Source organism: Saccopteryx leptura, chromosome 9, assembly GCF_036850995.1.
Source record: "Saccopteryx leptura isolate mSacLep1 chromosome 9, mSacLep1_pri_phased_curated, whole genome shotgun sequence".
NCBI lineage: Eukaryota > Metazoa > Chordata > Mammalia > Chiroptera > Emballonuridae > Saccopteryx > Saccopteryx leptura.
This window is the reverse complement of record NC_089511.1, coordinates 23921496-23943022: the sequence shown is the minus strand read 5'-3', so window position 1 is coordinate 23943022 and position 21527 is coordinate 23921496. Positions and strand designations below refer to the sequence as shown.

The 21527-nt window shown below is 50.9% G+C and overlaps 2 protein-coding genes and 1 long non-coding RNA gene across 5 annotated transcripts in view; 1 reads left to right on the top strand and 2 right to left on the bottom strand.

Moving 5' to 3' along the window:
• Nucleotides 1-718: 718 nt before the first annotated feature.
• On the top strand, nt 719-2413 carry LOC136381541 (uncharacterized). Its single transcript, XR_010747067.1, has 2 exons — nt 719-778; nt 1695-2413. It is a non-coding gene; the product is annotated as an uncharacterized lncRNA (long non-coding RNA).
• Nucleotides 2414-2546: 133 nt separating this feature from the next.
• Nucleotides 2547-4795, bottom strand: EXOSC6 (exosome component 6). Its single transcript, XM_066350249.1, has one exon. It carries the CDS (start codon nt 4624-4626, stop codon nt 3682-3684), a length of 945 nt encoding a protein of 314 aa, XP_066206346.1. The 5' UTR covers nt 4627-4795; the 3' UTR covers nt 2547-3681.
• Nucleotides 4796-5722: 927 nt separating this feature from the next.
• Nucleotides 5723-21527, bottom strand: part of AARS1 (alanyl-tRNA synthetase 1) — a 28069-nt gene continuing 12264 nt past the window's right edge. For all 3 annotated transcript variants that reach the window (XM_066350245.1, XM_066350248.1, XM_066350246.1), the window contains exons 8-21: nt 20985-21093; nt 20684-20834; nt 18331-18455; nt 17807-17951; nt 16814-16992; nt 16118-16231; nt 12812-13018; nt 11706-11890; nt 9646-9754; nt 8879-8992; nt 7446-7565; nt 7229-7315; nt 6709-6822; nt 5723-6278 (exon numbers count right to left, since the gene is read on the bottom strand). In XM_066350245.1, the coding sequence (XP_066206342.1) occupies nt 6093-6278; nt 6709-6822; nt 7229-7315; nt 7446-7565; nt 8879-8992; nt 9646-9754; nt 11706-11890; nt 12812-13018; nt 16118-16231; nt 16814-16992; nt 17807-17951; nt 18331-18455; nt 20684-20834; nt 20985-21093 (1945 nt within the window). In that variant the 3' untranslated portion in view covers nt 5723-6092. The remainder of the gene's footprint in view (nt 6279-6708; nt 6823-7228; nt 7316-7445; nt 7566-8878; nt 8993-9645; nt 9755-11705; nt 11891-12811; nt 13019-16117; nt 16232-16813; nt 16993-17806; nt 17952-18330; nt 18456-20683; nt 20835-20984; nt 21094-21527) is intronic.

Below are 21527 nucleotides of genomic sequence, written 5' to 3'. Positions count from 1 at the left end.
GGTTCAGTCCCCACAGAACCCCCAGGAAGAGCCACCTGTTCCCAGAGCAGATAAAGAGTGAGTGAAGGGGCACAGCCCACATCTGCAAGACTAGGGAGGAGTTGGGCAGCCGTTAGCAGCAAGGGCAGGCCTGGGAGTCCTGGCAGCACTGCCCTCTGCCTCCTGGGCCTTGTAGGGCACCAACTCTGGGCCCTCTACCAACAGTCCAGACTGGGGAGCTGCACTCCATCAGGGGGGCGCTGAGCCAGATCAAAGCCCAGGTGGACCGCCTACTGGAGAGTCTGGAGCACATGGAGCAGCAAAGGAACCAGCATCCAGGTCAGGCACTGACTCTAAGAGGTGTCCAGCTTTTCCCAACCATGGGCTCTCCCTGTCAGCAGGGCTCCCCACTCCCTCTGGCTGTTCCTGGGGCTTAAGGATCCTTGTGGCTTCTAAATGTTAGCAGATGACCCCCATCAGTTCAGTAGATATCTGGGGCCAGAGGAGTGTCCCAGCCCAAACCCATCTTGTCCTCCCAAACCCTAGAGAGGTCTAGATCAGTGCTGGGCACAAGTGGTCTCTCTCGGGTCAACTGAGGCCTCTAAAACCTCGGTTTAGAGGTTTAGTCACCAGTCATTAACTGGTGACTCCCTGCACAGGGACAGAAGACAGTGAAGAGAACAGGGACCCTAGAAGTAAGGGTTCCTCATGCAGAACCACTGAACCCCAGCAGGAGCCCAGGGATCAGAGAGCCCATCTAGAGGAAAGCAGCTCCGAGGAGAGCACAGACCTGGAGACAGTGAGTGGTCAGCGGCCTCCCCCATCCTTACTCTTTGTGTTTGGGTCCTGAGGCCTCTCTGTAAGCGGGGACCAGGGTTTGTGCAGGAGCCCACAGTGGTAGTTGGGGGAAGGCATATCATCCACCACAGATAATACCCAGATGACCTGTGCCCTGCTTTTCCCATCTCCACTCAGACTATCGGCTCAGCTGGGCCAGTTCTAGACTGAAATACCATCTCCTCCTAGAAAGGGGTGGGAGGTGAAGGGTGGACTTTGATTAGAGGGAATGTCACAGGTATGCCTCAAGGTCCTAGACCTCTCACCTAAGAACCACTGGTAAGCTTGTTCAAACCCAGATTTCTGTCCTTTTCCTGCCCCTACCCCCCCCTTGCTGCCCCAGTCTTCAGGCTGTCTACATGGTACCACATTCCCAGGAAAGCTGTGGAAAACATACCTTCCTGGATGGAGGGTATCCCAACCTGGATCTGATAACAGCCCTTCATGCAGCATTAAAGAGCTGGAATGCAGAATAGTCCCTGCCCTATCATACCCTCCTTGTTGGCTGATGGTCCTTGAGGCGGGACAAGCCCCCATAGCTGTTCAGGGAATCTCAGCAAGGCTATGGCTGCTGGGGAACTGGCAGTGTCCATCTTTACCCCTTGGCCTGCTGAGCTCCAGATGGCCCTTGACTGCTGCCCAGGCCTGAGGCACATCCGGAAAGACTGGACTAGATGGAGGGAATGCTTTTTTTTCTGGTGGTTCTGGGTTCCCAGGTCTCAGAAAGAATCTAGAGTAGCACTGAGCTGCCAAAGCTGGCAAGAAAGGGAGAAAGGGGAGGAGGGAGACTGGGATGTTAGCAGATGGCCCTCCCTTTCCTTGCCATACTGTGCCTCTCTACCTTATGGGTTAGAGTCCTGCTTCCGTTCTTCTTACAGGTGAAGAATCATGCATCAGACCAGGAGGACAGTCAGTAGATTAAATCTCCAGGAACCTTTGCAGGTGGCTTCCTTCCCTGTCTTGTGTGGTTTTTTTCAGTGCTTCCTAGAGGCACCCGTGTAAGCAGAAGCACCCATTCTGGAGCAAGGGCAATGAAGTGGAGGCATAGCTCAGCCAAACCAGCTGGGAAGTCTCCCCATAACAGTGACTTTAGCTTTGGAAGTCATGTTTCCAGCTGATAGTCTGGGAGCCGGCAGGGATGCATGAATTACAAATGCCTAGCATCAGCTTACCATCCTCATGAAGCTGGGGCCCAGTCTTGCAAAGGGTGCTGGACAAGGCCCCCAGAAAGCACCATCAGCCCTCTGACTGAAGGGACGGCTTCGGATACTCTTCTACCGAGGCCCCACCAATCCTATATAGGTTTGGAGCATCCCACAGCAGTGAGCCAAACAGCTTTCCCCAGCTAGTGGTATATAGGAAATAGCCTACTATCCATCTGAAATTGAGTTTTAAGATCCTCACATGCCCCACATAACCCTTTCTAGTTCCAGATGCTCCATCCATTCCACAATGCCATCCTTCAGAATAGGGTTATCATTTTTATGTCCTGTTTCTATCTTGCCTCTTGCAAGTCTGATACTTTGTATTTCAGATCTGCTCTGGAATATGTATTATGTCAGAAGAGAAAAAATAAAATCCCCACTTCTTTTCCCTGGTCAGGGTTTCTTAGTGTGGTCTCTGAGTCTCATTCTGGCCCTCGTGCTATTCTAGGCCAGCCCTTCCTGGAAAAGGTGAGCAGGCCCTTCCAAGAAAAGGTGAACTCAAGTTCAGAAGCTCATACCAAACCAGGGCAGAGAGGGGACTGGGGTTCCCTACCTTCCTCCAATCCAGACCTCAGCATAAACCCATGGGGCTCAGGAGCTACCCAGGAGAGATGGCACCTTTGTGGTCAGCCGGCTAGCTGGCATGCCCTACAAATTGGCCAGGGTGCTTCTGGACTCCCAACATCTAGCTCTCACTCCTGGCAGACTGGATAAGGGACACCAGATAATGAAGCCAGTCCAGTCCCCTGCCTCTTAGCAGTGGAGACCTCTGGCTATGTTACTCTGCACAAGGCCAAGGGAAGGATGGGCTCTGGCTTTCACTGAGAGCCAAACCCTTCCCAGCTAGCTAACCTTCAGCTCTGGTCTTGCCCAGCACCAAACCAGAGGCTGGAGTGCACCCAGAATGCTCTTGGGGCCATACAACCCTCTCCACTCTTGTCACACCTCAGCACTGGCCCTGTGATACGTAAGGGGCAGCTTTTCTTCCAAAGAACATTTCCCTATATCAACCCTGGCGGCTCCTTCCTTTTCAGCCCGTCTCTTCTGCTCATGTACTAAGGAAGTACTAGTACATACATTTTGCTGTCCTTAGCCCTGGACACCAGGGCTTGAAGAACACATTACCCAGCTAAGAAGAGCCTTGCTCTTCTACATCCTGCACCAAGAACCACAATAGAAGGCTATTTCAGACATAGAAAGGTTTTTGTTTTGCTTTGGCTCAGATTTAAGAGAGAAGGCACAGCCCCTTTGTCGGTTTCTCAAAAGCAGCCCCCCCCCCCCCCAATTACATAGGAAGGAGTCACTGGCTGGCCTGCATAGGGTCCATCCCTTACAAGACAATAGTAGCCCCAGGTCCCATTTTCCTGGTAATCCCAGCTGAAGTCTTTTCCAACTTGGGGGTCAGACTGCATTCATAGGTTTCTTTAACTTGGTCGGAGCTGGGAACCAACTCAAGTAAAAAAGTACCTTGAACCAAACAGTTTAAGAAAACCACATTGTTCCAGCACAGCTGTCCAGTGCATCAGTTCTGTGTGCCTCTCCACATCCAATCGCGTGCTCCGAGTTCCCGGGGCGGCGCAATCTGGAAGCCAACCGGTCCTTTCGGACGGAGGCAGCAGCAGCACGGTGCCGGGCGTCCGTCATCCCTCTGGCTATTAGGTCAGGGGGCGGCAGCGGCGCCCCTCCGGCGAGCAGCCCGCACCAGGCACTGCTGCAGTACAGGGTACAGGCGCTGGCAGCCTTCGAGACCCATGCGCACAGCCTCGACCCAGCTCTCGGTCGGGCCCCCCTCCCCACTGCCCAGCAGCCCGGCCACCTGGTTGAGCACCGGCATCAGCGCCACGGTGAGACCCGCGGCGGCGCGCTCCTCCTCGAGCCGGGTGGGGTCCAGCAGCCAGGTGGGCGCGGGCCCCGGCGCGCGGCTTAGGCCGCAACCCACCACCAGGTCGTACATCTCAACCCCTGCGTCAGCCAAGGCGAGTGCGGCGGCCGTGAGAGCGGCGGCCAGCGCCGAGCCACCGTCCTCCAGCAGCAGAGCTGACACCTCGAGCTGCGCGCGCGGGTAGCGGCCCAGGCGCACGGCCGGCTCCAGAGCCTCCTGCAGGGCTAGCGCCAGTTCGCGTTCCTCGCCGCCGCCCTGCGGCGCGCGGCGCCGGCGGCCAGCAAAGGGCGCGCGGCGGAAGTCACACAGCAAGCGGCCCCGCAAGGCGGTCGGGGCTTCGCCTCCCGCTCCTGCCAGGCCGCCGCCGCGCTCGCCGCCCTCGACCTGACGCGGACCGGACACGGCGCACAGCACCTTGGTGCCTCCCGCTTCTAGGTAGGCTGAGCCCTTCGCCTGACTCAGCAGCCCGGCGCGCGCATACACGGGCCGCAGCCGAGTGGGGTCGCGGGTGTCGGGCTCCTCGTCCTCCTCGGCTGCGTACAACTGCGGGGGCTGCGACTCCTCTGGTCCGCGGATGCGGCGGTGATCTCCAGGCATGGCGGCGCCTAGCGTGCGAGCCGCTTCCGCCGGAGCCCTCGCGAGGCCTGTCGGGATAGCGGCGAGCGGCGCTGCACCGCCTCCTATCTTCCTGGAGGGAGAACAGCAAGCGCCGCATAGCCCCATGACCGCAATAAAGGACTTTCAGGGTTCCATGGATGAACTCACCCAACAGACCTATGTAAATGGTACCTAAACTGGCCAAGCTGACTTCTAGCCTCCTGGACTAGGACAGGACCATGACTTTTTGTCTTGGGCTGGCATAAACGCTTGTTGAATGATTAGGATGATCTCTCTTGCCCTGGATTGTATAAACTCTGCATCCCAACACTCCTCATCTGGCATGTGCCTAAATGGCTTCATGCACCGCCACCCCTCTGCTACTCCTCCCTCCATGTCAGCCAGCCTGCTGGGCCCAGGAGACATGAAAGTTGAAGCCAGCGTACACGGGCAGTACCTTGAACCTCCCAGCACACGTTTCCAAACCCAGCTGTCTTCATCAGGCTTGGGTGAACTGGTTTAGGGCCAGGTAGGTCTTCATGCTATCTTTTGGTCAAGGAAGCAGGAATGATGGGGCAAAGAAATTGTGGGGGGCACCTGATGTACCCTAAATACCTCCAGTATCAGAGAACACCTCAAAGAGGAAGGGAAGAGGGACATGGGCCTAAGAAATGGTGTGTGGCCTGACCTGTGGTGGCTCAGTGGATAAAGCGTCAACCTGGAAATGCTGAGGTCGCTGGTTTGAAACCCTGGGCTTGCCTGGTCAAGGCACATATGGGAGTTGATGCTTCCAGCTCCTCCCCCCTTCTCTCTCCTCTCTCTCCCTCTCTGTCTCTCTCTCCTCTCTAAAAATGAATAAATAAAAATTAAAAAAAAAAATTCTGAAAAAAAAAGCACACACACACACACACACACAAAAAAAGAAATGGCGTGTGTGTGTGGGGGGGGTGTTCTCCCATGAGAGGCTCCAAGAAAGAAGCTTCTGCTTCCAGTATCTCTGTGGATCTCCTACTGGTAAACGCCTCTCTCCATCTCACTCCTCCATTCTGTAGGCCACCTCCACAAACACCTTGTGGCAATCACAGGGGCCATTCCCCAATCCAGGGGTCTGGGGCTGGACTTGGCAAGGACTGCAACCAGAGCCATATTACTTATTCTTCACCCAGGGAGCAATGGCTGTCACACAAGGGAAGTAGGATAGAAATCACATGGCATTATCAACTATTGCACATGGTCCTTTTATTTTCTGCAGCAAAAATGATTCCTTCCTACAGACCCAGAGCCTTGGGTCTGCAGAGAACTATCTGTAGATGTGAGCATGACAATGAGAAACAGCAATCCTGGAACTGTGTAGAATAGTGGTTCTACACAGATGGTGCTGAGGTGTAGGGCTCCAGGAAGAAATGTTAACACGGGCATTGAGTCACAGGCTGGCACCTAAGTCAGTTCCAGTCACTGCTGGGTTAGAAGGACAATGGGGCTATTTAAAAATCCCAAGATTCAAATGTCTGTGTGGCGGATGGAGAGCTCCTGGCTGGCTGGATACATCTGGGTTTGCGGAAGATGCTTCTCAGTGGAAACTGCCCTTCCCATCAATTCTTCACATCTCCCAGGCGGAGCTGGGCAAAGGAAGTGGCTAGCTGCAGTGCCTCCTGCAGGCAGCCCACATTCTTGCCTGTGGCCTGAGCAGACACATCTTTGCCACCACCTTTGCCATCCATCAGGCCCGACACCTGCTGTACCCACTCACTGGCTTTCAGGCCCCGGTTGGCTGCATTCTGGAAGACAGGAAGGTGAAGTAGGAGTCAGGACAGAGGATGGGACTGAGGGAGGCAACGGAGAGGGGAGGGAAAGGAAAAGGAGGGGGGAACCACAGACACTCATTCCTGCCAGGTGATGCTGCTGGAAGCTGAGGCAGACCCTACAGCTGGTACCAAGGCTAAGACAAGGCATACAGAGTGACAAAGCCAGGTATCAGCCAGCACAGTTAAATACATCCATCCAGGAGAGGGCCTGAGTGTTAGGGGTACTGGAGGTGACTAACAGGTACGTAGGACAAGGGCAATTTCTAATGGGGGATTGCACAAACACCCGTGAGGGTTGGGTAAACAACTCTTAAGAAGTGAGCTCCCTCAGAAAAGCTACAGAGACCACTCCCCACTGTCACCAGGCTGCAAGGTCTGGAGCAAGGATGCAGGGTATTCTGACCTGGGGGACCTGACACAAGCACGTGATCTTGCCAGCCTCATTATCCACTGTGAAGAGCATGGCAGACGTCTGTGGGGAATGCGTCTTGAAGAGCTTCAAGGCTTCATTCAGGGCCTGTGGGAGAACCTGGTATCAGGGCATGGCCCTGTGGAAGGGGACCATGCTCTCCATAAGTGCAGCAAGTTTACGGAGCTCAGTTCTCAGAGCTCTCCCTGTCCCCCACCCTCACCCCGCATCCTAGAGCAGGTACTGGTCCCCAGAGCCTGTGCAGAGAAGAACCCAAGCACAGGGCCTGGCCCACACACTGACTCTCTAAGGTTTGCCATAGCTCACCAGCTACCAGATCTCTTCATGGCTCAGCCTAACCTCAATCCCAGAGAGTGGGCCCTTCTTCCACTCAGAGCCATAAAGCTCAGACTTCAGCCACCAGAGAGCTGATGAGCCCCCATGAGGAGACAAGCAGCAGACAGGCACAGGCGGCCTGGAACCCCAGCCCCTGGAGCCCCATCCCCTGGGTTGCCTTGGCTGACGCGCCGTTCTCCATCTCAAGGATGACAAGGGGCTGGTTAGGGTTGTTGTCAATGAGCTGCTTTGTCTTCTCCAACACCTGCAGGAAAGGAAGTCCAGAAGAGAGGTCTCAGGTCCAAGGGCCAGACTGAAACCAGACTGCAGTGTGCATACTTTGCTGGGTAAATCCTCTTGGTTCCCTTCCAGCCACCAGCACTGCCAGGACTCACTCGCTTCTGGACATCGGCTTTGCTAGCCCGGTCTAGGTCGTCCATGATCTTCTTCAGGGATTTGAGATTCTCCCGGAATTCATCCTTCTGCCACTGGGGGATGACTGCAGTGGCCAGAGCCTGGAACCAGAATCAGATCATTCAGGTATCGACCACAAGGAGCTAAGATGTGAGGATCCATCGGTCCTCCTCACTCTTCTGGCTTTGAACACTAAGTCCTCTCTGATTAGTGTCCAGGAGAAATAAAAACGTTTCCATTGGTCATGAAACTAGTCACTTTAAGAGTAACTGCAGGCCATGGCCAGTTGACTCAGCAGTAGAGCGTCAGCCCAGAGTGTGGAAGTCCTGGGTTCGATTCCCGTTCAGGGCACACAGGAAAAGTGACCATCTGCTTCTCCACCCCTCCCCCTTCTCTCTCTCCTCTTCCTTTCTCTTATTCTGCAGCCATGGCTCAAACAGTTTAAGTAAGTTGATCCTGGGCACTAAGGATGGCTCCATGGCCTCCCCTCACACAGTGAAATGGCTCAGTTGCCAAGCATCGGAGCAGTGAGCCCAGATGGGCAGAGCATCACCCCCTAGTGGGCTTGCCAGGTGGATCCTGGTTAGGGCACATGCAGGAGTCTGTCTCTGCCTCCCCTCCTCTCACTTAATTAAAAAAAAAAGAATTGCCTGACCAGGCGGCGGCACAGTGGATAGAGCGTTGGACTGAGATGCGGAGGACCCAGGTTCGAGACCCCGAGGTCGCCAGCTTGAGCGCGGGCTCATCTGGTTTGAGCAAAGAGCTCACCAGCTTGGACACAAGGTCGCTGGCTTGAGCAAGGGGTCACGCGGTCTGCTGAAGGCCCACGGTCAAGGCACATATGAGAAAGCAATCAATGATCAACTAAGGCGTCGCAATGAAAACTGATGATTGATGCTTCTCATCTCTCTCCGTTCCTGTCTGTCCCTATCTATCCCTCTCTTTGACCCTCTGTCTCTGTAAAAAAAAAAAAAAAAAAAAGAATTACTACAATACTTTCAATGAGAAGGGCTAGAGAAGTTGGCAAAATAAAGAGTTGCCAAACCTGTGAGACCTGGACCCTACCAGGCAGTGAACACAGCCTAGGAAGGGATTACTGGAAGTCCCCAAATATTAACAAACACCAGATGGCCTGGAAACTAGGCACCTACCGCACCTCCCCTTATTCCCTCAACACCAGTGCCCACGCATGCTTGGGATGGGCTCCCCTGCTATTGGCAAGGGGGGCAGCAGGCAGGTACCAGTGGTCCATGGACTCCCTATTGCAAGGCTGCATGACAACAGAAGCCAGTGCAAAGGCCCGCTGCACTAAAAGCCAAGACTTGAGGGTTCTTCAAGAACAGGGTGTGTCTGATTCATCAGGCCTAGGTTCCAGCACTAAGCAGGCCCTGAGAAGAGAGGGAAGTCGCCCTACCTCACCAAGGTCAGCGATCTCCCTCTGCACATCCTTGTTTGGTGCAGTCTGGGCCTTTACTTTGGCTTCCATGACAGAGAGAGATTTCTTCAAGCTCTCTGCTTTCCTGAGAGCCTGGACAGGGAGACAATCAGTCATAAACTCCAGGTAAGTTTCAGCCTCACTATTCTGTCTATAAACCACTGTGGCCAACACTGATGACAGGCTAAAACTCATCGCTAGGACACCAGAAGTTTCTCTTCCTTCAGGGAGCAAGTGTTTGCAGCTTCTTGACCCAAAAAGGAGCGCCCACCTCACATGCACGGCCAGCAGAAAGGCTGCATGCATTAGGTTCGGGGGTAACAGAGAACTCAGTCGGGAGCCCTTCCCATGCCATCGGCTTCAGCACCCATCAGGAACGAGCTCCAGTGCCCACCCCAAGCAGCTGTTCCCATCTTAAACTAGGCACGACCAGGGAGATGTGGGTTAGTGCTGGGAGTACTGGAAGCCACAGTAGAACAATGGCTTACCTTCCTAAACACAGATATATTACAGGGTAGGAGGCAGAGTTTACATATATTTTAAAGATTAAACATAAGATAACTATAAAGTCTCCTGCTCTGGTGGCTTTCTTCTCTCAGGCAGGGGTAACTGGAGGACATTCTGGGGGTAGCCCTGCACTTCGCTTCTGACTACAGCAGCCACATAACCATCTGTACTACGGGTTTGCAGATTAAGCTCCTCTTGCCTTGTTCAAATTAAGCCATGAACCAGCCTGATCTGCTTACCTTCTGGGCTTCAGCACCTGTGACAGCCACAATCCTCCGGATGCCCTTGGCAATAGCCTCTTCACTCACAATCACAAAAGCTCCCGCATGACTTGAATTCTGCAGGTGACTGATGGCAGAACACAAAGTCCATGGTCACGAGGAAGTCCAGATGCCCTGGTCCCCACTGTACTCCAGGAGCCCATGGCTTTCCAGCCCTGAGCCCTCCCAGGGCAGCTCCCTCAAGGGGACAGTGGAAAAGGCCCTTCATGTTTAAGGAATTTCAGAATCCAGTTCTGGCCAGGAAGGGGAAGAGAAGGACTGGGTCTGAGGACATTGCGACACTGAGCAAGACGGCACCTTTCTGAGCCTCAGTTTTCTCATGTATGAATGGGTATTATGCTCCTTCACAGGGCTGATGCAAAAATTAAATGAAATTAAAGTGTTTGTGGTCCCTAATACACAATACAATATTACTGCTGGCAGACTCTCCATTCATTCATGTTTTTTATTCTCTCTGGTGGAACATAAGCTATATTCTTCTATCCCAGCTCACTGGGAATATTGCAAATTACCTTTAAAATCATACCACACCCCTTAAATAAACAGGTTTTATTCCCAGTTGCTCAGACAACCTCACATGCTCATTATCTCTTAGTCATTCTGTGAAGGTGGCGAAGAATTGTTGAAGGCTGTTTACTGTGTTCTAAAAAATGTCATGCCGCCTGACCAGGCAGTGGCGCAGTGGATAGAGCATCAGACTGGGATGCAGAAGATCCAGGTTCGAGATCCCGAGGTCGCCAACTTGAGTGCAGGCTCATCTGGTTTGAGCAAAGCTCACCAGCTTGTACCCAAGGTCGCTGGCTCGAGCAAGGGGTTACTCGGTCTGCTGAAGGCCCACGGTCAAGGCACATATGAGAAAGCACTCAATGAACAACTAAGGTGTCACAACGAAAAACTGATGATTGATGCTTCTCATCTGTCTCCACTCCTAACTCTCTCTCTGTCTCTGTAAAAAATGTCATGCAAAGTATCAAGGCAGAAGTAGGCCTGGAACCTGGCCCATCCCTCCACACACCCTCCTGCTCCCACCTGGCTGCAGGCTACAGGAGGCCCTGGATAGGCTCCACCACCACAGCCCCAAGAATGTTTTTACCAGGCTTCCTTCGGAAGCAGGAATTTCCCAAACTACTCTAACCAGCCCCAGAAGATCCCATGGAGGAATCCAAGTTGGCAGAAATAAGTGGCTATACAAAGCCAAACTGAGCTGGGCCTACCATGGGGCCTGACTTGGGCTCTGAGACAATGGGGTTAACTGCTCAGATGCCATTCAAGCTGGCGAAGGGAGCTGAGTGAGGCCCCAGGGGGGAAAGGGGATGAGACCAGATCAGTAGCTTGATGGGCACTCCAGGGCTTTCCTGAATCCTGAGTGCACAGGCCAAGAATCCCAACTCTTGTTGGGATCAGCTCAGGGAATAAAAGCAAACAATTGTGTGGCAAGTGTGTCCTCCTCCTAGGAAGAACATTCATGACAAACCCAGGAATGGAATGTCAGACCCAAGCACTAAGAGGCTAAAATTCTTGGGACTGCTGTTTGCCAACTGCAAGTCTGAGTACTTTTTCTTTTTGTGACAGAGACAGAGAGAGGGACAGATAGGGACAGACAGACAGTAGGGGAGAGAGATGAGAAGCATCAGTTCTTCATCGCGGCACCTTAGTTGTTCATTGATTGCTTTCTTGTATGTGCCTTGACTGGGGGGGGGGGCTATGGAAGAGCAAGTGACCCCTTGCTCAAGCCAGCGACCTTGGGCTCAAGCCAGTGACCATGGGGTCATGTCTATGATCCCATGCTCAGGCCAGCGACCCCAGGCTCAAGCTGGTGAGCTCGTGTTCAAGCCTGCGCTCAAGCCAGCAACCTCAGGGTTTAAACCTGGGTCCTCTGTGTCCCAGTCCAACGCTCTATCCACTGCGCCACCGCCTAGTCAGACTCTGAGGACTTCTCTTCCACCTTAGATGAACAAGAGTTGGTCTAGGACTCACATCCTCGAAGGGTAATGCCAGTGACCCCCTGATGTACTCACGTTCCCCCACAGAACTCAACAGAAGTGAGTGAGCCCGCAGGACCAGTGGGGTCGTCCAACAGCTCGGACACTGGGACCCCAATGGAGACGACGCGCACTGGGTCAGGATAGGTCTCATCAAACACAGCCCGCAGACCCTGGATGGCTTTAGCTGCTGCCAGGGGACAATCTTGCGTATAGACAGGCTGTGTGGAAAGAAGACAGAAAAAAAGCTGGGGAACGGATTCTCTGGAGGTGCAGCAGGAAGCAGTAGGGAGAGTGTGGTCTTACAGGCAGGACCCCGGGTTTCTAATCCCAGCTCTGTCACATGCCCAGAGCCTCCTGAAAGAAGGCACCATATATGGTTGAGGGGACCAAAATAGAAATTTCCAACAAATATTTTGTTAAACTGTGAACAAAACCTTATGTGGCTGCACCATATGTAAAACAGACATAACTGGAAGAGCTCTGGCTGTCCTAAGCAGGGAGTGGAGCAAAGACCTCTCTGTCACTCCCAGAGACCCAACACCCTGCACTGAGCACTATCACTGCTGCCTACCCAACGCAGAGTGGAGCAAAGACCTCTCTGCCACTCCCAGAGACCCAACACCCTGCACTGAGCACTATCACTGCTGCCTACCCAACGCAGAGTAGAGCAAAGACCTCTCTGCCACTCCCAGAGACCCAACACCCTGCACTGAGCACTATCACTGCTGCCTATCCAACGCAGAGTGGAGCAAAGACCTCTCTGCCACGCCCAGAGACCCAACCCCCTGCACTGAGCACTATCACTGCTGCCTACCCAACGCAGAGTGGAGCAAAGACCTCTCTGCCACGCCCAGAGACCCAACCCCCTGCACTGAGCACTATCACTGCTGCCTACCCAACGCAGAGTGGAGCAAAGACCTCTCTGCCACGCCCAGAGACCCACCACCCTGCACTGAGCACTATCACTGCTGCCTACCCAACGCAGTTCGAGAATCACGTTTTAAGTAAATCTGTGTGCAGGACAGAGGATGGTATGACGGAGTGAGAGCACTTGGCCCGCTGCAGCTCTGTGGACAGAAAATAATGGTGCAGGAAGCAGTGAGGTTCACACCCAGGAGCTCACACGTAACCCAACCTACCTTGGCTGCTTCAATCATCTCCTTCACAATCTGCTCAGCCTCCTTGATCTGCTGGGTGGACATGGCTCCCTTAGCAGTGAAGTCGAACCGAAGGCGGTCAGGAGCAACCAGGGAGCCTCTCTGGTCAGCTTCCCCAAGCACAGAGCGCAGGGCGAAGTTCAGAATATGGGTAGCTGTATGGTTGCTCATGACAGGTCTCCGTCGGGGCTGTAAAAGGGGGAGTCGGCTGGTGGAGGGTCTGCAACAGATTGCTAATTGTCCAATACTTGCTCTCCCCTTCTTCCCAAGTTCTAGAATTTTTAGTAGGGCTCATGCCTTCCCAGAATGAAGACATTTCCTAGCTTCCCTTGCAGCTAGGTGTGACCATGTAACTAAATTCTGGTCAATGTGTTATAAACATACTCATTAAGGAAAACTATGGCCTCTGAGCCAAATCTGGCCTGTCATCCATTTTTATAAACAGGTTCCTTAGAACACAGCCAGACTCACGTGGGTACCACACTCACGTGGGTACATATTGTCTATGGTGCTTTCCTGCCACAATGGCAGAGCTGAGTAATTGTAATAGAGACCAAATGTTCCAAAATGCCAAAAACAGTTACAATCTGGCCCTTTCCAAAACAGTGCCGATCCCTGACCTAGAAAATGAACCTGATAGCTACCGTCCCGGACTATGAAATCAAGGGAAACACCCCAAGAAGGATGGCAGAGCAACAAGCAAGGAAAGCTGGGCCCAATGACTTTAACGGGCACAGTCTCAGTACCAGCTTGGACTTTTAGGTGAGAAACACATTTCTATCTTCTTATTTTAGAGCTCTGTCACATGCCACGCAATCTATTTCTTTTTTTTTTTTCCCTTTTCAGGAACAGAGAGAGAGTCAGAGAGAGGGATAGATAGATAGGGACAGACAGGAATGGAGAGAGATGAGAAGCATCAATCATCAGCTTTTTGTTGCAACACCTTAGTTGTTCATTGATTGCCCTCTCACATGTGCCTTGACCGCGGGCCTTCAGCAGACCGAGTAACCCCTTGCTCAAGCCAGTAACCTTGGGTCCAAGCTGGTGAGCTTTTTGCTTAAGCCAGATGAGCCCGCGCTCAAGCTGGCGACCTTGGGGTCTTGAACCTGGGTCTTCCGCATCCCAGATTGACGTTCCATCCACTGCGCCACCGCCTAGTCAGGCCAATCTATTTCTTAATACAGGATCCTTGGCTCCTGAAGAAGTACATGAGGTTAACAAGGAGAAAGGCAATCTATGAAAATAAGTCTTGCCTGACCAGGTGGTGGCGCAGTGGATAAAGCGTCGGACTGGGATGTGGAGGACCCAGGTTCGAGACCCAAGGTCACCAGCTTGAGCGCAGGCTCATCGGGTTTGAGCAAAAAGCTCACCAGCTTGGACCCAAGGTCGCTGGGTTGAGCAAGGAGTTACTTGGTCTGTTGTAGCCCCATGGTCAAGGCATATATGAGAAAGCAATCAATGAATAACTAAAGTGCCACAACAAAAAACTGATGATTGATGCTTCTCATCTCTCTCCGTTACTGTCTATCCCTCTCTCTGTCTCTGTTAAAAAAAAAAAAGAAAAAAAAAAAAAAAGGAAGTAAACATAAAAAAAAAGAAAATAAGTCTCTAGGATTGCAACTGAAATCACTGTGGTCTGTCTGACATGGGAACATAAAGATTTAACTCTCAGATACATACCTCATTAAACTTACTCTACTTGTAATAATCTACTTATAATTTTACTTAAGAGTGACAGTAATGATAGACCAATTTAAAGCCATACAGCAGCCCTGGCCAGTTGGTTCAGCGATACAACGTCGGCCCAGCATGTAGAAGTCCTGGGTTTGAGTCCCAGTTTTAGCACACAGGAAAAGTGACCATCTGCTTCTCCACCCCTCCCCCTATTCTTTCTCTCTCTTTCTCTAGCTCTCTCTCTCTCCTCCCTTCCTGTAGCCATGCCATGGCTCAAACGGTTAGAGCAACTTGGCCTCGGATGCTGAGGATGGCTCTATAGCCTCACCTCAGGCGCTAAAAATAGCTCGGTTGCCAAGCATCAGAGCAGAGGCCCCAGATAGGCAGAGCATCAGCCCCAGACAGGGGTTGCCAGGTGGATCCCAGTTGGGGCATATGCAGGAGTCTGTCTCTCTCTCTGCCTCCCTGTCTCTCACTTAAAAAAATATTTTATTAAATAAATAAATAAAGCAAGCAAGCAAACTATGGAGCAGATAAATTCTTTTCACAATGTGTAGTAAATATACCAAATCACCATGGTGTATAGTCACGTGCTGCACAACAGTTTTGGGGTCAATGTCAGACTGCACAGATGATGGTGGGATACCATACGGTCCAGGTGTGGATTAGGCTATGACACCTAGGCTTGTGGAATGCCCTCTATGTTCACACAATGATAAAATCACCTAATGATGCATCTCCCAGAATATATCCTCATTATTACTGTACTTCATCTCTCAATTTTATGTCAATTGTACCTCAATAAAACTAAAGTTAAAAAAGGAGGTGAGCTTGACCAGGCAGTGGTGCAGTGGAAGGAGCATCAGACTGGGATGCAGAGAACCCAGGTTCGAGACACCGAGGTCGCCAGCTTGAGTTCAGGCTCATCTGGTTTGAGCAAAGCTCACCAGCTTGGACCCAAGGTCGCTGGCTCGAGCAGGGGGTTACTCGGTCTGCTGTAGCCCCATGGTCGGGGCACATATGGGAAGGCAATCAATGAACAACTAAGGTGTCGCAATGCACAACGAAAAACTAATGATTGATGCTTCTCATCTCTCTCTGTTCCTATCTATCCTTCTATCCCTCTCTGACTCTCTGTCTCTGTAAAAAAAAAAAAAAGAAGCCCTGGCCAGTTGGCTCAGCGGTAGAGCGTCGGCCTAGCGTGCGGAGGACCCGGGTTCGATTCCTGGCCAGGGCACACAGGAGAAGCGCCCATTTGCTTCTCCACCCCTCTGCCGCGCCTTCCTCTCTGTCTCTCTCTTCCCCTCCCGCAGCCGAGGCTCCATTGGAGCAAAAATGGCCCGGGCGCTGGGGATGGCTCTGTGGCCTCTGCCTCAGGCGCTAGAGTGGCTCTGGTCGCAACATGGCGACGCCCAGGACAGGCAGAGCATCGCCCCCTGGTGGGCAGAGCGTCACCCCATGGTGGGCATGCCGGGTGGATCCCGGTCGGGCGCATGCGGGAGTCTGTCTGACTGTCTCTCCGTTTCCAGCTTCAGAAAAATGCAAAAGAAAATGCAAAAAAAAAAAAGGTGATTACTAACCAGATCCAATGCTGATTAGCATAATTCAACTCACCTCGTCGATAAACAGGCGGACTTGATCTCCCACTTTCAGGCTGCCATAGATTGTTCCTATGTGTAGCACATACCCTCCTCGCACCTGAGTATTCTTCACTGTAAACTCAGTTTTCTAAAAGGAGTCAAGGAGGAGACCAATAAATAAAACAGTAAATGTATATATATAAGTTCTTTACGTATACAAATTATACATACACAAATTTTCTAAGACTTTCTTTACTGGCTTGTGTGTATATACATGTACACCATTAATACCATTATATGTATTATATATACACATGCACCATTATGTCCATATTTACCATTATACATACACGTCACTTTACATCCATACACATGTATTTGACTCAGACTCACCCAAGCCCACAGAGTTGGCAGTGGCACAGCTAGAGGCTGACTCTGACAGGGATGCTTGCCGTTTAGAGAGCTGCCTCTCCTTATTTATGAGGAAAACACGGAGGAACCGAGGATCAGCCTACACAGCCTGCCTGCAAGGATTCTGCTACAGAGGGAACTAATGACCATGAAATAAACATGTGCAATACACAGCTCCCTCCGCTTCAGAAATACAGACGATGGAACACAAGTCAAAGATCAGTGTGTCTGCTCCCCAAAGCCCAGGGTGCTGAGGAGCCAGAAAAGCTACCCCAGACCAGGCCTGACCCTTTTGTCAGACCCCTTCTGGCAAACTCACGTCTTCACTCCTGTCATCAACCTTCACCAGGTAGCCTTCATCGTAGATCTGCCCTCCTTGCTCAGCATAGAAACAGGTCTTGTCCAGCACCACTCCACACTCCTGACCCGTGGACACTTCTTCCACAAACATCTTATCCCTGCGCAGAGCCATCACTGTAGCCACTGTGCTCTCAAACGCTGCATAGGAGGAGGAAAGCAGGGTCAATGTCTTCGTTCACACATTCTCACCTGGCTTTTGCTGCATTCTATTTCTCAAACTGTCTTTAGGGCCTAATTATCTTATTGTGTTTTAGAAGCAAACTCACTAGACTCCATGAAAGGGCTTATCACACTGGCTTTCCCCCAGAGAACACACACTGAGTAGGATGTCCTGGTTTGCCTGGACCCAAGGGTTTCCCAGATGAGACTTTCAGTGTCAACTGAAAACTGTCAACTGGGACAGTTCTGGGAAAACTGGGACAGCTGGTCATCCTAACTCGGAGCTACTGAACAGAAACGTGGTGACTCTGATTTTAGTAGTTCTTTAAGAGTAGTCAATAAACTCCCTACTTCAAGGTCAATTCACAAAGAATATACTCTTTTGTAGACTTGTCTGGGATAAAATTAGGTATCTCTGAAGAGCAAAAGAGCACAAACATGCAATGCCTGTTTATTTCTTTTGGTTCTTCATAACTTTAGAATGTTACTATCCCCAATGCAAACTTCAAGAGCCACTGTGAATCGTACAATATCCATTTCCTATAATGATGTTAAAATGAGAGGCAACCGGGTGAAGAATATAAAAAATTTCCCTATAAACTTAAAAAATTCTCTGTGAATCTATAGTTATTTCAAAATAGAGAGTTAAGAAAACCAACCACCAAGAGTCTCTGAGTATAAAATTACACAGCATGAATATACAACACTACGGAAGAGGCTATCATACGTATTTCAGGAGCCTAACCTTGAAGCTAGTCTCTTGAAAACCCCCCAGATGAGCACAGTAACAGACCGTAGTTCCCACTGGAGTCCGAAAGGTAACTGTACTTTGGAGAGTCATCTGTTGCCTCCAGACTCTTTTCCCGGAGTTCTTCAATAGCATAGATGTCCAGCATAATGTGTCCTTCCCCACCAGCTCCCTTGCCCTGTGATTTCAGCTGCCAGTAAGAGAAACAAGCATAGTTACCCTAATGCAGAAGAAAAAAAACTCTGAAGAACTTAAAACTGCTAAACTATGTCCAATGTCAAGGTCCAGAACAGGGTTCTTCAATCTCGGCACCACTGACTCTGAGGGCTACCCTGTGCACCGCAGGGAGTTGAGTAGCTTCCCTGGTCTCCATGCACTAGATGCCAGTAGCATCCTGCCCCCAGTTGTGAAAACCAAGAATATCTTCAGACATTGTTGCCAAAATGCCCCTACTGGTCTTGGGGAAAACAAGATTTCAAAGATTTTCATGAAAGGAAACTTGCTTGCTTTGCAGCCAACTCCTGTCTTGTTAAGTGTTGGGTCTCCAGCTCACTCCCCAAATTCTTTACCTGGGCCAGTTTCCTCTCCTCTTCAAAGCCGTCCATATCTACCACTAGGCCTTTCTCTTCAGCAATCAGTCCAGTGAGATCCACTGGAAAGCCATAGGTGTCATAGAGGAGCCAAGCAGTGTCCCCTACACAGCACAAAGGAATTGTGTCAAGTAACATGGATGGTCCCCTTCTTTTATACGCCAAGCCTTTCCCAGAAGGACAGTGATAGTGACAGAATGGATTAAAGAGACAGTCAGAGCCTGACCAGGCAGTGGCGCAGTGGATAGAGCGTTGGACTGGGATGTGGAGGACCCAGGTTCGAGACCTTGAGGTTGCCAGCTTGAGCGCGGCTCATCTGGCTTGAACAAAGCTCACCAGCTTGGACCCAAGGTCGCTGGCTTGAGCAAGGAGTTACTCGGTCTGCTGTAGCCCCACGGTCAAGGCACATATGAGCAAGCAATCAATGAACAACTAAGGTTTCACAATGAAAAACTAATGATTGATGTTTCTCATCTTTCTCCGTTCCTGTCTGTCTGTCCCTATCTATCCTTCTCTCTGACTCTCTATCTCTGTAAAAAAAAAAAAAGAAAAAAAAGAGACAGACAGATACGAAGGGAGAGAGATGAGAAGCATCAACTCGTAGTTGCATCACTTTAGTTGGTCATGGATTGCTTTTCATATGTGCCTTGACCGGGGGGCTCCAGCCAAGCCAGTGACCCTTTGCTCAAGCCAACAACTATGGACTCGAGCCAGCAACCTTGAGCTTCAAGCCAGTGGCCATGAGATTAAGTCTAGATCTCATGCTCAAGCCGGGTGACCCTGCGCTCACACTGGATGAGCCTGCACTCAAGTCAGTGAACCCAGGGTTTGGAACCTGGGTCCTCAGCATCCCAGGCCAACGCTCTATCCACTGTGCCACCACCAGTCAGGCATAAAGTTGTTTCTTAATCTAAACAAGTGTGTTCAGTTTGTGAAAATTCATCAGGATTTCCCCTTGTACATTATATTTCAATAAGAAAAAGTTTCAGAATTAACGTGTCCTGTCTGCTAAAAAATCTTTTTTTTTTTTTTTCTACAGAGACAGAGAGAGAGTCAGAGAGAGGATAGATAGGGACACACAGACAGGAACGGAGAGAGATGAAGAGCATCAATCATTAGTTTTTCGTTGCGACACCTTAGTTGTTCATTGATTGCTTTCTCATATGTGCCTTGACCGTGGGGCTACAGCAGACCAAGTAACCCCTTGCTTGAGCCAGTGACCTTGGGTCCAAGCTGGTGAGCCTTGCTCAAACCAGATGAGCCCGCGCTCAAGCTGGCGACCTCCGGGGTCCTCCACATCCCAGTCTCAAACCTGGGTCCTCCACATCCCAGTCTGACGCTCTAGCCACTGCGCCACCACCTGGTCAAGCCTGTTTGGTAAAAAATCAAGTTTCAAAAACCAGTACAGCCTCCTAGCGTGCGGAGGACCCGGGTTCGATTCCCGGCCAGGGCACACAGGAGAAGCGCCCATTTGCTTCTCCACCCCTCCGCCGCGCTTTCCTCTCTGTTTCTCTTCCCCTCCTGCAGCCAAGGCTCCATTGGAGCAAAGATGGCCCGGGCGCTGGGGATGGCTCTGTGGCCTCTGCCTCAGGCGCTAGAGTGGCTCTGGTCTCAACATGGCGACGCCCAGGATGGGCAGATTATCGCCCCCTGGTGGGCAGAGCGTCGCCCCATGGCGGGCGTGCCGGGTGGATCCCGGTCGGGCGCATGCAGGAGTCTGTCTGACTGTCTCTCCCTGTTTCCAGCTTCAGAAAAATGAAAAAAAAAAAAATTATAAAAAAAAAAACAGTACAGCCTGACCTGTGGTGGCATAGCGGACCCAACGTTGACTTGGAATGCTGAGGTCGCTGGTTTGAAACTCTGGACTTGCCCAGTCAAGGCACATACGAGAAGCAAGCAATGAACAACTAAAGTGAAGCAACTATGAGTTGATACTTCTTGCTCCCTACTCTCTCCTCTGTCAAGTCAATAAACAAAATCTTACTATATGTTCCCATTTTTGCTTGAAAATGCACAGATATACATACACACAAATTTGTATGCAAATAGAGAAAAATCCTGAATACACCAAGCTTTTAAGAGCTGTTACCTCTGAGAAACATATTTGGGAAAGAGAATTTTCACTTTTACTTCTATGGTGTTTGAATACTTGACCATAATAACATATTTTACCATTTTAATATAAAACCCATATTACACCACAAGCAGTTTAACCAAGCCATGCTCTGCCTTTGGAGACATGGGAGTCCACTGTTAGTTTACAAAAAAAGGGCTTGCGTCTTCCAGATAGACAAAACAGCCTAGATGGAGAAAGGAAGAAACTGGTCTTTACCAGGAATAGTCTTGCTATCTCCCAGGCTCTGAATTTTCCTGTCCAGGATGCGACGCCCTCTACTGAGAGTCTTGAGAAATTGCACTTCTTCTTCATTAATGATGTCCTTGACCATATCCGGGTCCTTCTTTAGCTCAGGAAATGCATCGCCCTGGCAAAGGGGAAATAGATGTGGGCCCAGTGAAGCCAGGGACTATTCTATGACCCCTCTAAATATTCTCATTAACAGCATGCTATCTCCCACCCTTGTCCTCTTCAGGTATGTGTTTGAGTACAGAAGTAAGCAGGGAAATAGACCTACCAGGGACTGGACGACAACATCTACTAATGTAGCAAAGAAACCCTTGCTGGCATTGAGTTTCTCATGGGAGTATCGGACAGCCCGGCGGAGAATCCGTCTCAACACATACCTGTAAAAGGCAGAACCCAGCCCCAGTGAGACACTTTCCCAGCTGAATGTTTTGTAGTTCTTGGGAATTTGACCCAAAACAAGATGACCAACATTGTCTTCCGCTATCCTATGTTTTATCCTATGATTGCTTCATTTTGCATTCTCTAAGGCCATTAACATGAATCCCAGCACAAAACTCAGTACCATACCCGCAAATATGCATCGAGGATGACCTGGGGTAATCCTGGCTTGTTTTCCTGGCTCCAGGGATGGAGGCAAGTACAGACAGACCAATGGTGGACTTGATGCCCACAATCCCAGGCACTGCCTGTCAGTAATGAAGTTGCCTGGAACTTGTCCAGATCGACCCAACCCCACCACTTCTTTTATTTTGAAGATTTTATTTTATTGCCCTGGCTGATAGCTCGGTTGGTTAGAGGGTCACTCTGAAGC